General features: G+C 43.9%; 1 protein-coding gene across 1 annotated transcript in view; it reads right to left on the bottom strand.

Moving 5' to 3' along the window:
- Positions 1–20,845, bottom strand: part of PAPPA (pappalysin 1) — a 250,606-nt gene that overhangs the window by 100,461 nt on the left and 129,300 nt on the right. Inside the window, exon 10 of the mRNA XM_060299934.1 lies at positions 5,559–5,752. Coding sequence (XP_060155917.1) covers positions 5,559–5,752 — 194 coding nt within the window. The remainder of the gene's footprint in view (positions 1–5,558; positions 5,753–20,845) is intronic.

Genomic DNA, 20,845 nt, shown 5'->3' on the forward strand with positions numbered 1-20,845 from the left:
GCACAGGGAGATCAGGTCAGTGCTTTGTGACCGCCTGGAGGGGTGGGATAGGGAGGGTGGGAGGGAGGGAGACGCAAGAGGGAAGAGATATGGGTACATATGTATAGGTATAACTGATTCACTTTGTTATAAAGCAGAAACTAACACACCATTGTAAAGCAATTATACTCCAATAAAGATGTAAAAAAAATAAAAATAAAAGGACAAAATGCGAAGCCAGAATGATTAAGCCACTAATATTCTTCATCCTAAATCATGGGATATCTGGAGTTGCCTCTGTATATTCACTAATAAAGCTGACTGTATGAGACTACAAAAAAAAAAAAGAACTGATCTGCCTCACCGTGGGCTGGTGGGTACAAAGTCAGAACCAATCACAAAGCAAGGAGCGACAGGCAGGCCTTGTCCTTCTCCTAATGCAGGAATCTCGAGTCACCAGCTCAGCCTGAATGCCCCGTGACGGGGAGCTCACGGTATCACAAAGCACTTCATCTCACTGTGGATAGCTCTCATTCTCAGAAAGGTTTTCTCAACTTTGGCCCTTAAGCTACAGCCCTGGAAATGCTTAGTCTAAATGCTACCCTCAAAGGATCAAGCAAATACACTGGTTGGTTGACTGAAGGTCTGTAACCCCTGGGACAGCGCTGTGCATTCTGACAGTCTTCATGCTTCCAATGCCCCCTAGGCCATTGCAGGGGGAGGGAGGGGCCTGTTTGGACCGGAGGAAACGGGCTTGGGGGGAAATGCAGGCGGTGGGGGCAGCATGAAGGAATATCTGCATCTCACTTTGGCAGCCTACGGTGTAAAGCACCGGAGAAAGGTGAGACGTGGAGACAAAATGAGAACAAGACGAGATCTCTGCAAGCACTTCAACCCAATCGGGCTGAGGTTCCCAGAAGAGAGAGAACTCAGTACTTTCGACTCGTTTCCATTTTTGTTCTGTCTCAGGGACCTCTTGAATTCCAGCTGGGCCAGAAAGGTGCATGGCCAAAATACCCAAAGAATGTCCCCTATTATAGAATGTTCAGCGCACGGTGCAGAGCCGGCAGGTTTTGATACTTCTGATAACATGTGGATATAAGACTCAATGTTCGGGGTGGAGGAGCTTGGCTCTAACCAAATTTGGGAATCTTGTTTCAGGAGAATGGACAAGAGAGACTGGGAACTATGAGAAATGGAGGGCTCACACGAAAATGAAAATGGAAGTTTGAACCATTTTCTAGACTCATCCAGCACAAAGAGTGAGGTGTCTCTTCAGTCGCCACAGTGGTCACTTGCCCGCTTCCTCTGACAGGCTGCTCCTCTCGATAGCATCCTCACGCTCCAGTCTTGCGCGCTAACAAGGTCAGGGTTGGGTCTTTTACTTTGGTTTCTTCCGCGGGCTCCAGCCCAGACCTCGGCACAGACCTCCAATAAACACCTGCACTTACCATTCTTCCAGCGTCAGGGAAAGACAGAGAGTGGGACGAGACTGGTTTGTAAAAAGGAAATGGACACACCTGAGGTCATTTCATCACTCCCCAACCTGGTGGAGCATCGTAGCGAACACCAGGTTACCAGGAACAGGGCCACTGAGACAGGGAAAGGGAGCGTCCTGAACTCAAGGTGTGGGCAGTGCCCGGGAAGTCTGTAGGAGGAGAATTCAAGCACTTCATGGAGCGTGCACAGTGCCACCAACACAAAGATCTGTCCATCCACGACTCTTTCTGCTTGATTCACAGCGATGTTCTGCAGGAATCCAGTTACTTGCAGCTCTTAGACAGGACGGCATATTCCCAAGCTCCCAATGTCACCTTCCACGAGCTCCTTTTAATCCTAGATTTTCCACTATGGGCTGTGTGATCCTGGAGAAAACACTCCACCCCTTAGTTTCTCAGAGGTAGGTAATAATTCTTTCCTTGAAGAATGGCGAGGGGGTTGGCTATGAAGTGTGTATGAGGGCCCAGTACAGTGGCTGGTGGACCTCGACAACCACTGGTTCCCTGCCCCACCCTCCACCCTGTGCTTTGGTACTCTCTCTCTGGATAGGGGCCCCTGCATCTACACGGCCTGTTCCTGTAGGGTGTTCATGTATTTGTGCCTGTGTGTGCCTGTCTGTATGTGTGTAAAAGAAACAGAAAGAGAAAGAGAGAGAGGAGGGAGGAGAAGGACGAGTGTATAATTGTGCTGAGGGAAGGTAAGGGGCACACGGTGCGTCTAACACCCCCCAACTCCCTCTCTCAAGCCATCAACCTCTTCACTGGAGGCCCTGACAGGGTGAAAATTAACCAGCAGCCTCCTCTAATCACTGTACAGGGTAATGAAGGCCACGGTTAGACTCCTTCCTCTTCTCTGTTGTCAGAAGGGAGCTATGTTTACACTCCAGGAAGAGCCTTTACTCAGTTATGCAGGTTGCGTGTGTGTGCGCACATGTTGGCTTGTGCATGATGGGGGCGGTGTGTGAATGACTTCTAGGCACTTGCTTTGAGACAGGGAACTGGGGGGACTTTTGTTCTGCAGGCCTCCAGGCCGCCCTGCCCAGCCCTGCGCCCAGACGGCACACACATCCCCTACCCTGACCCTGTATTCTCCAGTGAGTTGATCTCATTATGGCAAATTTAGTTACAGCTGAAGTCTCCTTGTAACAAAGATTATGTCCAAGCCCAGAGTAATGGAACCTAGTCGATTTCATTAAAATAAAATTGGTTACAATGAATAATTCAATAGGATGATTTTGTTTCCTCATCTCCTCTTTGTAGATCGAAGAGCTAGTATTTATAATGATTTTTTTTAATTGGATTTTTGTTTAGGAAGAGATAATCACCCATGATTCCTGACAGCCCCCTCCTTAGGAGACTGGAATAATTACCCCACAAAGTCTCTTTTCAAATGCTAAGACTGGAAAATTCTTTCTCTCCTTTTCTCACATTAGTAGCAATAAACTTTGGGTGGTTTTTAAGCACAGCTGCTACCTCAACACCTGCTCATGTGAGATTCTGAGTGTGTTAATAATACCCTTGTTTGAATGATGTTTTTTAAACATTTCTAGGAACTGGATGGAGGTGCTGAATTTGGAATTCCTGGCTCTATTGCTGGCCAGCCCCGCTGTTCCTGGAGCAGCACACTGTGTGAGAGAGGTAGCAATGTGTGTGTGTGTGTGTGTGTGTGCGCGTGTGTATCTACAGTCAATTAAATACACATCTCCCGAACTCCTAGTCTTATCTAGACCTGTGCTTGAAGATGGGGGAACAAAGTGAATAAAACCTCAAAACTGTTTTCACAAAACTAGCAGTCTAAAGGGGGAGCTAGACACAGAAACAGGTAATTAGAGTTCAGAGCACGGGTGTAATCAGAGATGGATATGGCAAATACAGAGGTGGCACGGGGCAGGATGAGGCCTACACAAGCACTCATTTATTCATTCATTCGTTTGTTCGTTCGTTTGTTTGTTCATTCATTCATGCACCCGGCTGGCACTACACATGGGAAACGTCAGGGAATACCACGCTTCCATTCCTTTCCATCCTCCTTGGGGCAGTTGGAAGCAAATGAATGAATAAAGGATCTAATGCATGTAAACACAACCAGATAAATGAAAAAATGATCCAATAAACACTGTAAGTGAGCTTGGACTCCTTTTGTACCTCTTCCGATGATTTTCACTGGGCCCCAGAAGGTCACATCTCTCTTTCATCTAGAAACCAGGCCTCCCCCCAACTACCCCGCCGACCCTGAGTCAGGGAAGCAATATTAGAGAGGAATGGCTAGGAGTAATGGCTCATCTGCAAGGCCAGGAGGGAGGTCGGCCTCAGAAACGGCTACGGGGCCAGGCAGTAGGAAGCACTGAGTCGTGTCTCTGGGAAACAGGGATCTCGGAAGAAGGCAGGTGCTTGTTCAGCAGGATAATTGGAAAGGGGGCTCTGGGGACAGTATAGCCATCCCGAGAATCACATCAGCTCTGGTGGCCCCAACACTCTTGCTCCCTCAACTAACCTGACGGTCCCTTGGGGAAGAACCTTGGGACATAACTAGTGCATTCGGGGACTAAGGAACGAGTCACAGCTTTTTAGAGTTGGGAAGGTCCTTGCAGATCATCCAGCTCAACTACTCTCTAACTTAAAGATGGGGAAAATGGGGCCCAGAGAGGTGGGAACACTAGCCCAAAGCCACACAGCAAATTCATGGTAGAGGCACTGTTAATTCACGGGAGAGTGCTCAAGGAGCACACAACTTGACACTCTGCCCCCCTCGAAAGTGAGACTCACCCCAAGAATTTGTTCTTATCCCACTGAATTCCAGTGGTATATCCAAAATGGAGAGCTTTCCCCAAATATAACTTACAATAGGTAGGGACACAGGAGGACCGTCATTACCCCTACTATGCTGGTGTTTCTTGCCCTTAACCCTTCCATGTCCAATCGCTGACAAACAGGTCTCATGAGACCTTGGAATTGCATTTGGCCACTTGCAGCAACATGGATGGACCTAGGGATTATCATACTAAGTGATGTAAGTCAGAAAGAGAAAGACAAACACCACATGATATCACTTCTATGAAACAGAAACAGATTCACAGACATAAAGAGCAGACTTGTGGATACCGAGGGGGAGGAGGGTAGGAAAGGAAAAGACTGGGAGTTTGGGATTAACAGATGCAAACTAGTATATATAGAGTAGAGAAACAGCAAGGTCCTACTGTACAGCACAGGGAACTATATTCAATATCCCGTGATAAACCATAATGGAAAATATTATGAAAAAGAATATATATGTGTAGAACTGAGTCACTCTGCTGTACAGCAGAAATTAACACATCATTGGAAATCAACTACATATCAATAATTTTTTAAAAAAAAAATGACTTTACAAAAAATTTTGAAAAAAGCATTATAAGCAAAGTCAAAAGAAAAACTGCAGACTGGGTGAAAGTATTTTCAACGTACATCACAAACAGGAGCTCATCTCGCTGGTAAATAAACCACTTTTAACCATCAGGACGAAAAAGTCCAAAGTCCCAATAGAAAAATGGGATAAAGAGACTGCTCATAGAAAAAGAAAGGAACACGACCATGATACACACAAAAAGAATCTCAATTTCACTGTAGTAAAAGAAATGCAAATTAAAACAACGTGAGATGACATTTTCTTACCTATGGAGACAGTAAAAATCCAAAAGTTGACAATACACTCTGTTGTTAAAATTGGAGAGAAACAAACACTTTCATACATTCCCGATAAGAATATAAAATGGTACAGTCCTATGGAGGAATATTTGATAAAAATATGATAAAGTTATATACGCTTTTTTTTTTTTTTTTTTGGCCACGCTGCGCAGCTTACAGGATCTCAGTTCCCCCACTAGGGATCGAACTCGTACCCTTGGCAGTGAAAGCGCGGAGTCCTAACCGCTGGACTGCTAGAGAATTCCCTATATATGCATTAAAAAAAAATTATATTTGGCTAGAGATATGATCAAGTGGCCATGTCCAATGACACTGTCTTTGTGATGGGCAACCTTGAGGGGCAGAGCAGAGATTCAGAATGTCTGCAGGAAATGTTACGTGTGGCTGGGAGCTTACCTGGGATGCTGCTGGTTGGCCGATGATGACCCAGCCTGGGCACTGCTGGTCTTGATGGGATACGGAAGCGTTGGATGCCCATTGATCCAGGAACCCCTGGGGCGTGTAGACACCACAGTCTTTGATGCTAGTTTTTTGTTCAAACTCCTCACATACCCCATCACCATCATGGAAGTAGCACCGGCTGGGTTCATCTACAGGAGATAGACATAGAAGGGAGAGACCAGATCAATGTTTGTTCTTTGTCCTCATCTGTCATCAGCAGCTATGGAATCAGATCAGCAGAACCATCAGCATGGTCAAGCCCATCACTGAGAGTCACAGTTGAATATTATTCAGTCTTTAAAAAGAAGGAGATCTTGCCATATGTGACAACATCAATGAACCTGGAGGACATTACATGAAAGACAAACACTGTATGATTCCACTTATATGATGTATGTAAAACAAACTCATAGAAGGAGAGAGTAGAATGGTGGTTGCCAGGGGCTGGCAGGAGGGGGTTGAGATTTCAGAGTTACTGTTCAATGGGTATAAAGTTTTAGTTATGCAAGATGAATAAGTTTTAGAGATCTGCTGTACAACACTGTGATTATAGGTAACAAAACCGTATGTACACTTAAAGATTTGTTAAGAAGGTAAACCTTGTATTATGTGATTTTTACTACACACACACAAACAAAAGTTGACAAACATTTCCACCTTCATTACCCCAAATAAGCCCCACAGCAAGCTTGTGAGAAAGATGTTATTATTTAAATTATTATTTTAGTCTTCCAGATTAGGAAACCGAGATCCCACATATCTTTAATAATTTGCCCAAGGTCATTCAGTGCGTTCATGCCAGACCCTAGTTTCAAACTCAGGCTTTCCACTGTCCAAGTTCTGGGTACGTTATCTGCCACCACAGAACTTCATGGTCTCAAACTGAGGTTTATTTAACTCTAGAGGATTACAGTTTGACATAAAGAGTGCACTGATACATGAGAGACTCTGGCTTCAGTCCCAGGTCTGTAACTAAATTGCTCTGTTCCTTTAGACACATCTCTTTCCCTCTCTGGGCTCAATCATCATTGAAGGGGATGAAACTACTGAGACTCCAGGAGCCCTTCCTGTCTAATGTGCTAGGCTTCTAGGGCCTTGTTGGATATATTAGGTGTTTCAGTTAAAGGCCAAGTGAGTTCTCAAGCTCCCATGTGATTCAAATCCCAGCAAGGAGTTCTGCTTGGGACAATTTAAAGCTGCAGCTGGCTGCAATGATGCTCACTTAGCTGCAAGAACAAAGATCAGAGAAGCACAGAATTAACTGGATGCCTTCTAAGTAAGTAGGACATACAGAGTACACGTTTCTTGGTGTTGCAATATAGAACCACACAAGGAGAAATCTGGAGGTAGCCGTCCAAAAGAGATCACTCTGCCCAACTTTTAATAACTTGAATGTCAGGCATTCTGTGATACTTCCCCAACTCTGCTAGGAAAAGCTGAGTGCCCCCTCCTATGTGGGTTCCTATTTTACAAAGATCCCCATCTTTACACTTATCACACTGTGCGGCCATCATGTTTACATACAGCAGCTCCTTCAAAAGGCAGTGAGCTCCTCAAAATCCAGTCCCTATCCGGTGTTTTGGAGTGACCTTATAATTTATCATCCAAATAATGCACTTTGAGAGTGAGAGAGAAAGCTAGTAAAAACTGTCCAGGCGATAGGCACATATCCTGAGAAAATCTAAATACCGCAGAACATATGGTCACCCTGAGGATACTGCTTGATCTAGGCCATCCTTCCCCTACTTACTACAAAATGATGGCGTGAAGCCCCATTTCTAACCAGGGTTTGGCTTCTGCCCCTTATATTAGCTATGTAACTTTGCACAATTAGCGTCACTGGTCCCATCTGTAATACAGAAATCACTGTCCCAGCCAGGACAACCTCTCAAGATAGCCATACAACTTTCATAAGAAATGGACAGGAATGAGCTTTATTCTAAAATAACGGTCAAGGGACTTCCCTGTCGGTCCAGTGGTTAAGACTCTGCCTTCCCATGCAGGGGGTGTGGGTTCGATCCCTGGTCGGGGAGCTAAGATCCCCGATCTCTCACCGACATGCCTCGCGGCCAAACGACCAAAACTTAAAACAGAAGCAATATTGTAACAAATTCAATAAAGACTTTAAAAATGGTCCACATAAAAAAAAAAAAACCTTAAAAAAAATAAAATAAAATAATGGTCAAGAGAAAAGATACTCTTCTCCTAAGGGTTCAATTTATTCCTAAGTGGCTGAATTGAATCAGCTTATAAAATCAGTACTCACTTGAAACCCTTTCAAGCAGCATTCCCCCAAATAGAAAGAGCCCGGGTCAAGTAGAAATAAGACTTGGATTTCTGTGATGCTGACTATCTGAAAAAAGGAATCATTGAATTCAGGGGCAGCAGAATGTTGAGCCCCTTCCAAGCTCCAAAATCCCTTGTTTATTTCTGCAAACAGTTTACATAGTGAAATACTATCAAAAGAGCCAGAATAAATCAGTCCATTATAATTCAATTATTTAAGGATGAGTCTGAGCCAGCTGAGGACTCCAGTGACCAGTAGCATGCCCGGCAGTTCAAGCATGGAAAGAATACAGGCTCAGCACTTCTCAGTAGCTCCAACCTCTTGGTGAATGGAGCCAACTTACATATAATAAAACTCAGGCCCCATCCAAGAGTGATGAGCCATCAATCCAGACTTCACTCTTTAGAAACCCAATAAAGGGAACTGCATAGGGCATAGGTTTTGGCATCAGACAAAAACTAGGTTCAAATCCGAATTCTGCCATATACAAGCAGCACAGGGCTTACATAACCTAACCTCTCTGAACTTCATTTCCCTCATTAAAAAAAAAATGGAGATAATATTTATCCAGCATTGTTGCAGTGGTTTCATGAGATGATGTGTACAATCCCAGCCCCTTCACCTATTTTATCGAATGGAAAACTAAGAGCCGTAGGAGGTAAGGCATCTGCTTCCAGACAACAGAGAGAGTTGGTGGTAGGGCTAGAAGCAGGATCCTGGACTTTTGATATCTAGCAGAGAGGTCTTCCCCCTGCACACCGTATCTACAGAATAATGAAGGCACACCCTGTTGAGGATAAGGTCACGGGGTTGCCGGACTCCTGGGACCACCTTTCTTTTCCTCGAATATGAAGACAAATAGGGTAAGATTATCATAAGATCACCCATGATCTGCTCTCTAAGATAAGTTGATTCATGTCCTCATCAAAGAGACCTCAGAGTGGCAGGAACTGGGGCTAGAGTTGAGTTCTTGTGAAGGTTAATTTCTTCCTGATTATGCTGAAGACCTCAAACTATCTGTCTGCTTAGAGCCAGTGGACCCTGGAGGTTCTGGAGGAGAGACAGAGGTAGACATAGGTAGGTAAATATGTACTTAGATAGGCAGTTATATGTAGTATGTAGTTGATATATAGATAGATAGGCAGAAGGAGGGTTAAAAGAGGGCTAGGAAATTGGGGGAAATGGGAGAGGGAGGGAGGGAGGAAGAGAGGAAGGGTGAGGGAGGGGGAGAGAGAGAACTGTTTTCTCCCCCAAGATTCTGCTGACAAAGCTGCTGTGAGTCCCTTTTTTTGAATAACATCCCTGCACTCTGCTATTCAGTTTCTCTTGCTACTAGAGTCCCAGGGGCCCTTGAGCTGCATCTGCCAGTCTTCATCTGGGGAATTCTCTCTCCCACTCTACTCCCATGCCCCCAGGACTGAAGAAAGGAGGGTGGGGAACGGAATACAAATGTGTGGCCAGGAAAAACAAAGGCAGCAACAACAAAACAATAAAACAAAACCAGCCTTCCTGTTTTCATTACACCATTTTATGTGGTGCTTCTTGAATGCTTTATGCTGGGAGCTGACCAGGTTTCAGGGAAAAGAGCTTGAAGTCAATACCAACGTCCGCTGAGCATCCTGCCCCCTGCCTTCTCAGGTAGTAGCTAGGTGGCGCTGGTAATGATACATCCCACAGGGAGGGGTACTGTGAAAACGAATACTTGTTGAATGAATGAATGAGGAAAATTCAGCACCCTCGATGCACATACTCTCGTCCAAATATAGTTTAGGCTCTGTACCCTTTGAAACGTTTCTTTAGACTGGGTCTCGGGGTGAAGGGAAAGGAACTGGGACACCAGTGGTGACTAGCTTACAGTGGAATTCCACTGGGCAGTCCGATTTCTCCATCTTACCCCACCTTCCCCTGATACGGGGGTACTCCTCATTTCAGATTCGCTCTCTTTCACGTAGCGAGACACTTAGAAATCTGCTCTATCCAGCTAGGAGACTTGATGTTGGTGGGGAGACACTGCCAGGTCTGTCTTCCCTGGTTGAGCTTTCAGTTGCCAGAGATGAGCTCAGCTCCAAGAGCCCAAGGCACATGGACACTCTGTAACCGGACAGACACAGCTGATGGCAATTCTCAATGACTTAATTTTCAATTTCCATCTGTCTGAAGCATCAGGATGAACTGCCAGGCCTCTGCACCCCTGAAGTATGTCTGAAGGACACTATCTGAGATAAGCAGGGCTTGTCACCCCTGTTTGAAAGCTTGGAGAGCCAAGTCTCAGGGAGATGAAACAAGTTTACTTTTAAGTATAAGCAAAGGCTGGCATTTGAGCTATTGTTAAGAGTTCTCATCCTTGAAGTTAGAAGCCTTGGATTCAAGCTCCTTATCTGTCCCTGATTACTGGATAAGCATGGGCATGTTATGGCATCTCCCTGTGCCTCAGTTTCCCCATCTGTGAAATGAAAACAAGATTACCTTTTAGACTGCCTCAACAAAGTGCTGGGTGTGTTCAAACAGCATAATAGACTTAGAGATGGAAAGTGACACGAGTCTTAAAGGAACAGGGCTTATTCTTAACCGTGATGATACTGGGGTGAGGTAGGGGGTGGAGGAGAAGTCTTCTTAATTAGAAATGTCTACTTTTGTTTACCCAGCCCTAGATCCTAAGGAATCTTCAAGAATAGAAATGATTGAAGAGAGTGCATGGGCTACTTTCAATATAAACAGCAAGGAACCAAGTAAACCAAAAAAAAAAGGGGGCGGGGGGGAGCAACAACCTGAGGAAAAAGAACATAATTAACTTACAGCGGAACTATCTCAACCCAACTGGGGGACGCTGATTACCTTACCTTGATTAGAAACTTTGGTCATTTGTGATACCACTGGAATCCTGAAGATCCCACAGAACTTACAGACTAATGGTAAATGCAGGTAAAGCATTTGATATACAACAGGCGATCAATAAATGGTCTATGATGATGATGATTCTGGAGCCGAACGTGATTATTTCATGTTATGTATGGGGAAACTGAGGTTCGCAAAGTTGAAGTAATTTTCCGAAGGCTTTAGAAGAAAATTTGCCAGAACGTTGGTGCTTAAGCCCATAATACAATCCTTTTCTACTGCACCGTGCCACCCTACCAGATCGGGTTTCCAGTATATAATTCTGGAACAAAATGGTTTGTTATCTTTAACCAAGTTTCAATACTACTTTTGGGAATCTCTGATTTCACTTTTCACAACAGCCCCTGGTATGGGCTAAGTATAACAAGTCTGAGAAGCTAATGGGGTTGCTAAGTCAAGAGCCCACTGAGACAAGAATCAGACTACCTGCGGGTGGAGAGATGAGAGTTATAAGTAATAGGAGATGGATGTGGTTTAGGACTCAAGGAGGATACAAAGAATTTGAACACACACTTGTTTCAGTGGCCAGCCTTCCAAAGGATGGGTAGATTTACCTATCTTTCTAAACTTCTTGTTTACGAAGATGGGTCAGCTTTTGAGAAGTTAGCATCTGTTTCTATTTCCAGCTGAGAGAACAGGATTGGCATTGGGATATTCTCTTTTAGTCCAACGATGACTATTTTTTCTATTTTTTCAACACCAGAAAAAATAGTATTTTTTAAGTTCAGTTGTTTGTTTAGGATGGGTCCAACCACAACAAACTTCATGCCGCATAACAATTCATCCAAACAACAACAAAAAGAGACCAAAAAATGTACAATCGTTGTGTCCAAATAATAACTTCTTGGAACAGGGGAAACTGGGTGGAGTGCTTAAGCCCTGAAGGCTTACAAAGGGGGAAGCTTGAGGCAGGGTGGCGGCTGTACTGGTAAATGTTTCCTCTGGAACAGAATATCTGGATTTTATATTGCCTATCTTTTAAAGGCTTCAAGGCAAACCCACATCGCTGACCTCACTTAGTTCTATTCAAACCAAGGTTTGTTCTTAACCTTCACCACCAGATCAGCCTGTCCAGAGTACAAAAGACAGGGTGGTGAAGGGCTTCTGAAGAACCATGAATCCGCTAACAAGCTTCAGAAGCCCAGTAGGTCTGCTGAATCTGAGGAGTTTAAGGGGGCTTCTGGTTCCGTCAAGGGCTGGCCCCATACCAAAGCGGGCCAGAAATTCCTTCCTGTGTTTCGGTGGGACAACCAGGCGCCATCTAGCAAACCCAAAGCACTAGGAAAAGAAGAGTGAATCTGGACGTCGTCTCAAATGATCACTCCAGCTCCACGCCCACAGAAAGCACGCTCAGGACAGCCTCCCCTCTGTCCACTCGCCCCCTACAACACTCTCATAATTGGCTTTGGGTCTTCCCCACTTCAACACCTTCTCATAAAACAGCCTATGAGTGATTAACCTAAATCTGACCATGTCTGAAATTCTTAATTGACTCCTGCAAAATTTGAGCTTCCCCATCTAGCACTCAAGTCCTTTTGTAATTCAGCTCCAACTTCCCTGTCTATTCTCATTTCCAACCACACCTCCACTCTAAAAGCATAGAGTTCCTTCCCAGAACTCACGCCTCAGAGCTCTCCACTCCCCTCTTATTTCCTTAGCCTGAAAGGCTAGCAGTCCTTGCCTTCGCGTCTTCCATCAAGATCTAACTCTAGCATCTTCAGCCCCGTGAAGCCTGACCTGTCACTCTTCTGCATCACTACTTGTCTAGCACAAGCCATTTCCCTTTATTCCCTGAGTCACGGTTCTCTTTTTCCAAACCAGCAAAGAGGATATTGCCTACGTAAAAATTGTTAATTAAAAAAGTGAGCAATGTACATTTTAAAAATTTAAAAAATTAAAGCCTCCCTTCAGTTCACATATCCTTACCATTCTGTCTTCTACTTCACATTTCCCTTTCCATGATTCACAGTGAAATTTACTGAGGGTTATCTAAACTTGCATTTCCCACTTTCTCTCCGGCAATTCACTCTTCAGTTCACTCCCATCTAGCTTCTGAACTCACCACCCCACAGAAATCAATCTTGTCAAGGTTACCATTGACCTCAGCATTGCTAAAACTAACTATGACGTCCAACAGTCCTGAAACATGTGAAGAAATCGCCCATTCCTTTCCTCTTGAAGTGCTCCTCTCCTGGATTCCACACCACCATGCCACCCTAATCCCTTCTGGCTCTCAGCTCTTCCCACACAGACTCATTTGCTGTCTTCTGCTTCCCTCTGCTAAATGCTGCCAGCTTTCAGGGTGAGGTCTTGGGCCCTCTTTTTCTTATCTATCTACAGTCTCTCATCCAGTCCCAATGTTTAAATAAAGATGTTAGAGTATGGATGTGCCGATGACTCAAACATCTCTTTAGGTATGACCTCTTCTCTGAGTCCCAGCTGCCTGCAATGCCATCTCTACTTAAATATCTATTTAAAGTCATCACAAAATCAACATGTCTGAAATGTAAAATAGATAGCTAGTGGGAAGCAGCGGCATAGCACAGGGAGATCAGCTCGGTGCTCTGTGACCACTTAGAGGGGTGGGATAGGGAGGGTGGGAGGGAGGGAGACGCAAGAGGGAAAAGATACGGGAACATATGTGTATGTATAACTGATTCACTTTGTTATAAAGCAGAAAGTAACACACTATTGTAAAGCAATTATACTCCAATAAAGATGTAAAATTAAAAAAAAAAAAGAATTCTATCACCCAGTCATAAACTTACACGAAACCTCTTTCAAAAAGAATAAAAAAAAAACCAAAATCAACATGTCTAAAATAAAAGTAATGGTTTCTTCCCACAGTCCTTTCTTCCCCATCTTAGTAAATGATAACATTGCCTGACAATGGCCAGACTAAAACCTTCTGAGTCATCTCTATTTTTTCAGTTCATCCTCCAATACCACATAAAGTCCATGAGCCCATCCTGTAGACTCTTTTATCTCAGGATATTCCAAAAAGATCCACTATTGCTCCATCACTACCACCCTAATCCAAGCCACCATCACTATGGCAATGCTTATTTCACCAGAGTCTCTTCTATCTGCTCCCAACCCTCCCTCCTCCAGAGCACAGCTAGAGCGCTCTTTTAACAACATAAACTACATCAGGCCACTCTCCAACCTAAAACTCCTCGCATGGAACAAAATCCAAAGACTGTATCACAGCCACGTCCCCACTTTATCTGACCATCTCCTACTATTATCCTTCTTGCTCACTGCCTTCCATTCATTTACTCATCCGTCCATCCATCCATTCAACAAGTATCTATTCCTTAAATAAGCCAAACTTGTTATTGTTCCAGAAATCTCGAACTTGATATTTACTTTACCTGAAACACTTTTTCTCCCCTGGCTTTTTTCACAATCTCTTCTTTTCTGCACTTAGAGTTTAGCTCAAACATTACTTCCTCAAATAACAACCCTGCCTACTTACAGTGAGCTCACATCTTATTCTTCCATCCCCATTAGAAAGTAGCACACAATCTTATTTTATTTCTTCACAGTATTATTCACTATCTAAAAATAAATTATATTTATTATTGTTCTCCTCCTTCTAGATGACATAAGTTTCATGGAAGCTTATCTCAAAATGTACCCCTTTCTTTAGGATCAAGAAAACTGCCTCCCCCATATTATGTAATTGATATTTAAGAATAAATGAATGAGGGACTTCCCTGGCGGTCCAGTGGTTAAGACGCCGCACTTCCACTACAGGGGGCGTGGGTTCGATCCCTGGACAGGGAACTAAGATCCCTCATGCAGCACCGTGTGGCCAAAAAAAAAAAAAAAAAAAAGAATAAATGAACCTATGAATGAATGAATGAGTGATTGTGTATAGCTCTTGGATTGTAAGATATTTCTGGGCTGGCCCCAATCACACTTCTATTTGCACCCCTAATTCTTAAGACAATGCCAGTCTCATAGCAGGTACTCAGTCAATGATGAATTAACAAAGTTCTTTCGAGTTTCAGAATCTCTGTTATTGATTGTATTGAAGAAGTCTCAAACTGATTTGAATCTGTTTCAGTAGATTGTACTGTGGAAAGATTTTAATGAAAATATTAATTATAATATCATATTATAAATCCTAGCACATACTGAGGAGGAAAATCCAATGCTATATAAAGCAGCCCATGTTATTTTTTTCCCATAAGACATCTCACCATCTGCCCTACATATTGTTTTATTTTCTTTCTTGACTGAATCTGCAAAGAAATGGAATATCTGGAGAGAAAAGGCGGTGCACACTAGACTGAAATTTAATAAAGATATTTGATGGCCTTAGGAATTGAAACTTGAAGATACATTTACATCACCTTGAATTTAGTATAGTTTTTTGAATGGGCTAAAAGATTGTAAGCAGAGATAGTGATCCTAATAAATGACAATACATCCAATGTGCAGAATGTTCAAAGCCCTGAATGATTTTCAGCTGGGTCTATTTTGGTTGCCAGTGTGATCTCATAATATGAAAGAGGAGTAAAATTCAGTACCGCAGTGAATGACACAGTGGCCATGAAACAGGCATCCTAAGCATGGACAGGAGGAAGGGTGCTACCTAGGACCCAAAGGCCTTTAAAAGTATGAGCAGGAAGTAACAAAATGAGATTTGTTTTGCATGATATAAGCTAATAATAAATGCAGAAGAATAATCTGAAACATTCATATGCAGAAAGTCGGCAAAAAATGGTTAAAAAAAAAGGTGATAAAAGATAGCAAACTACAAATGGAGTATCAGTGGTTTTAATGTGATCTCATCAGTCCACACCAAACAGAGAGAGAGACAGAGAAAGGAAGGGAAGAAGGAAGGAAGGAAGGAAGGAAGGGAGGGAGGGAGGGAGGGAGGGAGAAAGAATGGGACACTTCCTCAAGATCAGCAGCCTGGTCGAGAGAACTGGAGTCTAAAATAAATGTCCACTAATATACCCATAGCTTTGACCAAGTCATTTCCCTCTCTGGGCTACAGTTTCCCCTTGAGTAAAAAAGAAAGTTAAATCAAACTGTTTTATGATTCCCTTCAACTGATTCATTCTAAAATGTATTTGCGGGCTTCCCTGATGGCGCAGTGGCTAAGAATCCGCCTGCCAACGCAGGGGACATGGGTTCGAGCCCTGATCCGGGAAGATCCCACATACCTCGGAGCAACTAAACCTGTGCGCTGCAGCTACTGAGCCTGCGCTCTAGAGCCCGCGAGCCACAACTGCTGAGCCCATGTGCCACAACTCCTGAAGCCCACGCACCTAGTGCCCGAGCTCTGCAACAAGAGAAGCCACCCCAATGAGAAGCCTGTGCACCACAACGAAGAGTAGCCCCCGCTCGCCGCAACTAGAGAAAGCCCGCGCGCAGCAACGAAGACGCAACGCAGACAAAAATAAATAAATAAAATAAATAAATTAAAAAAACAATAAAATGTATTTGCTTCTTGATTTTTGTACCCTTCCTTTAATCATTAAATCCTTTTTTAAGTCTGAAGATGGGGAAATGGGTTCAACCAAATTAAAACAGAGAAGGGTACAGAAGAACTCTCCGAAGGATGTAGAAGAGGACATAATAAAAAGCAGATGGAACGAGGGACCGAAATCAACATCTGAAGCTCAGCTTTGTCACCAGATTATGTTTGGTGCTGGGCAACAGACATCATCATTGTGGGGTTCATTCTTTTTGTCTATTAAAAGAAAATGACAATATCACTTTTCCTACCCATTAGAGAAAGTGGTTGTAATGATCAGATAAAATAGTGTTATGGAAAACACTCAAGCATGTTGTTGTTCTACATTTTATGATCACAGGTACAATCTAGAACTCATCTCTCAAATCATCACATGGGCTTTCCAATTCACTGAGTCGGTCTCAGCTCGGTTATCACCTGCCTAATGAGGTCTTCTCTAACCATGCTAACTTCACTCCAGTCTCTCTCTACTCTACTAGTCTATTTTATTTTCTACATAGCATTATATTGCTTCTTCAAAGTCTCCTTGATCATTGCATTCTCTCTAAAGCAAAATGGCAGCTCTAAGAGAGCAGAAACAGGCTGTTTTGCCCACTACTGCATTCCAATCCCAGAACATAGAAGACAGGAAATATTTGCTGGATGAATGAGTGAATGAATAAAGGTTTAGCACTGCCTTTAGAGGACCTTCCCTGGTGGCGCAGTGGTTGAGAGTCCGCCTGCCGATGCAGGGGACGTGGGTTCGTGCCCCGGTCCGGGAAGATCCCACGTGCCGTGGAGCGGCTGGGCCCGTGAGCCATGGCCGCTGAGCCTGCGCATCCGGAGCCTGTGCTCCGCGGCGGGGGAGGCCACAGTAGTGAGAGGCCCGCGTACCGCAAAAAAAAAAAAAAAAAAGAAATTATCTAGTTTACATGCTTCCTTTTGTAAATACAGCAAGTGAAAGTTTCAGAGTTTCAGAAAGGTTAAGTAACTCGCTGGATGCTGCACAGTTCATTGTTATGGGCCAAGGGTTGGATTGGCTAATTAAGGCTCATTCTATAGATATTGGGAATATGCAATATTAAACAGAAATTGGTCCGTGAGAAATCCATGTATGTGAGCATTAAGCAAAACAGTGCATTCAAATAAAAGTCAGTATATGCACATATGCGTATCTATTCTTCAATCCTGCAAAACAAGCAGCCCACCGGTCTGTTAAGGCATCCTCAAGATGTCAGAGAAGACAGAATTTTGGACAAGTGGATGCTATGTTACCAGCAGCCAAGGGATCGAAGGCACCACATGAAAACCAAGCCAGTTACCCCAGGTCTGGCATAACTGTCGTGACTAACGTGACCACAGTGTGCTGGGTTCTTGGTGGGGTTCCCACGCAAGAAACTGGAGTGTCACAGTGGATCCCTCTGACCCTGAGCCCTGGTCGGTTTGGCCAGCCTTGAAGACTGTCCTCCTGCCAGATGGTTATGATAAGACCAAAAAGATGAGGCCTTCAAGCCACAGTTTCTTTATTCTCCAAGTTATAACACATGCTGCAGTGCTCTAAGGAGCAGTAGCCCAGTCAAGAGGCAGAAGTGCACTGAGGTAAGCTTTCTTTATCCTGCATGATGGGGTAGGCCACTCTTCTGTTCCTGGAGAAGATTTTATGTTAATTTGAATCTATATGTTTGGTTTGTATTATTGAACTGTATTTTTTTGTTTTTTATAGAAATGTGTGTATATGTCTCTCCCTTTCCTCCCAATAAGGAAAGAAGAGAGGAAAGAAGGAAGGAAAGATGGAAGAGAGAGAAGGAGAAAGAAAGATAGAAAAGCGGAATTGGTTCTAAATCTTAAGAGTTAACCTGGAATATTTGAAAATATCAATCAAAACCACTGTTGCTTTTCATCAGAGATGACAGATAAGAGTCAGCATAACTATTCACGCTCAAAAAAAGTTCCAAAGAGTAGCAGTCTCTCTGAGATCAGTTTCTACCAAGTGCAGAAGGTGTTGGCCCAAACAAGAATGTGAGATTGCAGATTACGTTACTGAGAAGACAGTCGATCCTAGACCAGAGGTCAGAGAAGCCCCCTCTGATCCTAGAGATGGCTGGACAGATCAGTTCTGGGCCACCGATGAACTAGGATATGGTCAGCGGACGGGGCCCAAGGTAGGCGCCATCACTAAGCGATGCTCGTAGAGGTATGGAGTTGCTTAACCTGAAGGAGAGAAGGCTCCGAGGGGACACAGCAAAAAACTCTTCCAACGAACGACAGTTGCCCTGAAAATGAAACTGGCTACCTCAGAAGGTAGTTTTTCATTCAGCATTTTCTGACAGAGGCTTGAGGACAATTAACAAGGCGTAATCTGGTCCTTGCCTGCTTCTGCAGCCTTCTTTCTAATGTAATCTAATTTCAGCTCCAGGCAGGCTGAACGGATCGTGTTTTCTCTCGCCTCCCCACCTGTGCGGAAGCTCCCCCCGGATTCACAACCCTGCTTTTCCTATGACTAGTCTCCGTTCATCCTTTATCCATATTTAACCAGACACGACTCTGGAAAATCCCTCTAGCAATCCACTCACGAGAGGCTACTTAACCCTCTCTTCATCTTCCAGCAGAAGCCTACTTCTACTGTACTTCTCTACTTCTCTAATTAAAATGATAGCTACCATGCAGATGTAAGCTATTATATATAGAATGGATAAACAAGGTCGTACTGTATAGCACAGGGAACTATATTCAATATCCTGTGATAAACCATAATGGAGAAGAATATAAGTAAAAAATATATATATATATGAATCACTTTGCTGTACAGCAGAAATTAACACATTATAAATCAACTACACTTCAATAAAAACAAACAAACAAAAATGATAGCTACCATGCAATAAGGGTATTTGCTAAGTGAACGAATGGATGACCTGGTCCGTGCCATGCACAATGTTAAATGTTTTTAAATATGTAAATGTCATTTAATCCTAGAAGAGTCCTATGTATTTGGTGCTATTATTATCCTCATTTAACAGACAAGGAAATTGACGTGTAACGAGGGTAAGGCATTACCTAAGGTTTCAGGAATCAAACCCTGACTACTGTGATTCCCAAATCCATACCCTCCCGTCCACCCCTGCTGCCCAGTTCACGTCTCTTGTGTGGATGTGGAGGCTGAGGAGGAGCTAATGAGACAAGCTGATCTGATTCTCTCTGAGATGCCCTGCGATTTTGTGGTACTTGGGGGCTCAGGGGTCTGATGGAGCTGCGGGCACATCCCTGCTCTTCACTAATTAGCTGGGTGTTGATGAGCAGCGCACTTCATCTGAGTCCCAGTTTCTTCTTTGGCAATTGGTGAAATAATGACTCTTCCCAGACGTTTGGGGGATGAAAATGAGAAGCGGTATAGAAAATGCCTAGCACGGGCATCTAGCATGAAAAGAAATTCTGTGAAGAATCAGGAGTCTCCCTTTCCTAAAGGAAACAATCTGTCTCGGGCTACCTTGTGCCCGTTAAAGTGCACGGGCTCAGTAACTCATGTTTTGGTTAAACCTTTAAATTTTCTTTTTCAAGGGGAATCTGAGTTTTTGTTGGCAAGGGATCGAACAGGCGCAGGCCGGCCTCTGGGCCCACAGTCCATTAGGGAATTTATGAGGGGAGATGAGGGACCGTCAACTCAAGTACTCCCTTCAGAGGCAGTACTTACAAAGCCATCAATTTCCTTAACAAAGACCATTGGCTTAAATGCCCCTTAAAGCAGTGTTATTTACACAGTTCTCCACCTCCCTTTGAATTCTCTGCCTGGGGGGCGGCCTACCTGCAGTTCTTTCCAGCTACTAGTTAATTAGGCTCCCGCCCAGAAAGGAAGCCAGCAGAAACTGGGACTTGGTTTTGAAAAGCAGCTCGATTTGGGGGTTATCACAGAGTTCACCCAAGCCACTGGTACTGCCTGCCGCTTCTGCTAATGTTCTAAAACGTGTGGACCTTGTCAGAGTTAGGACCATGGGTGGTATTGTGAGATAGAGAAGGAGTGACTGACCATTCCAGCTGTCTCTGCTTTGCAGGAAAGTAAAATAAAGCTCAAAGAGCATTAATGGCAAACACTCCTAGGGTGCTTTCTAGCTCTGTAGCATATCAATATGGTAATACTGCAGTTTTATAGATGAGGAAACTAAAGTGGCCCACACCCCTTTTTGTGGCACAGCTGGGATTTGAACCAAGCAGCCAAGCTCCAGAGCCTGGGCACGGAACCACCGTACTGAGCTACTCAAACGGATACATTGATCACTTTCTGAAGAACAGGATCTGTCCCAAGCCCAGCAGATCTGGCATCCTCAGTGCCTTAGCGTGAACCTGACACATAAGAGGTGCTCAACAAATATGGGATGAATAAATTCATAAATGTATGAAAGACTATATCACAGCTACCCTATAAAGTAAGGAACATAGCTCCCACTCCACAGCTGGCAAAAGATGCTTGGGGACCAAGCCTGGAGCTAGAAGCAGTCCCCTGTGCCGCTGCGTCAGGTCAACTGGTCTACTCACAGTACTGCAGAAGAACCCTCATTCTGGACCTTTATTTTTATCAGCAGAGACCCTGCA

Source organism: Globicephala melas, chromosome 6 (genome assembly GCF_963455315.2).
Source record: "Globicephala melas chromosome 6, mGloMel1.2, whole genome shotgun sequence".
NCBI lineage: Eukaryota > Metazoa > Chordata > Mammalia > Artiodactyla > Delphinidae > Globicephala > Globicephala melas.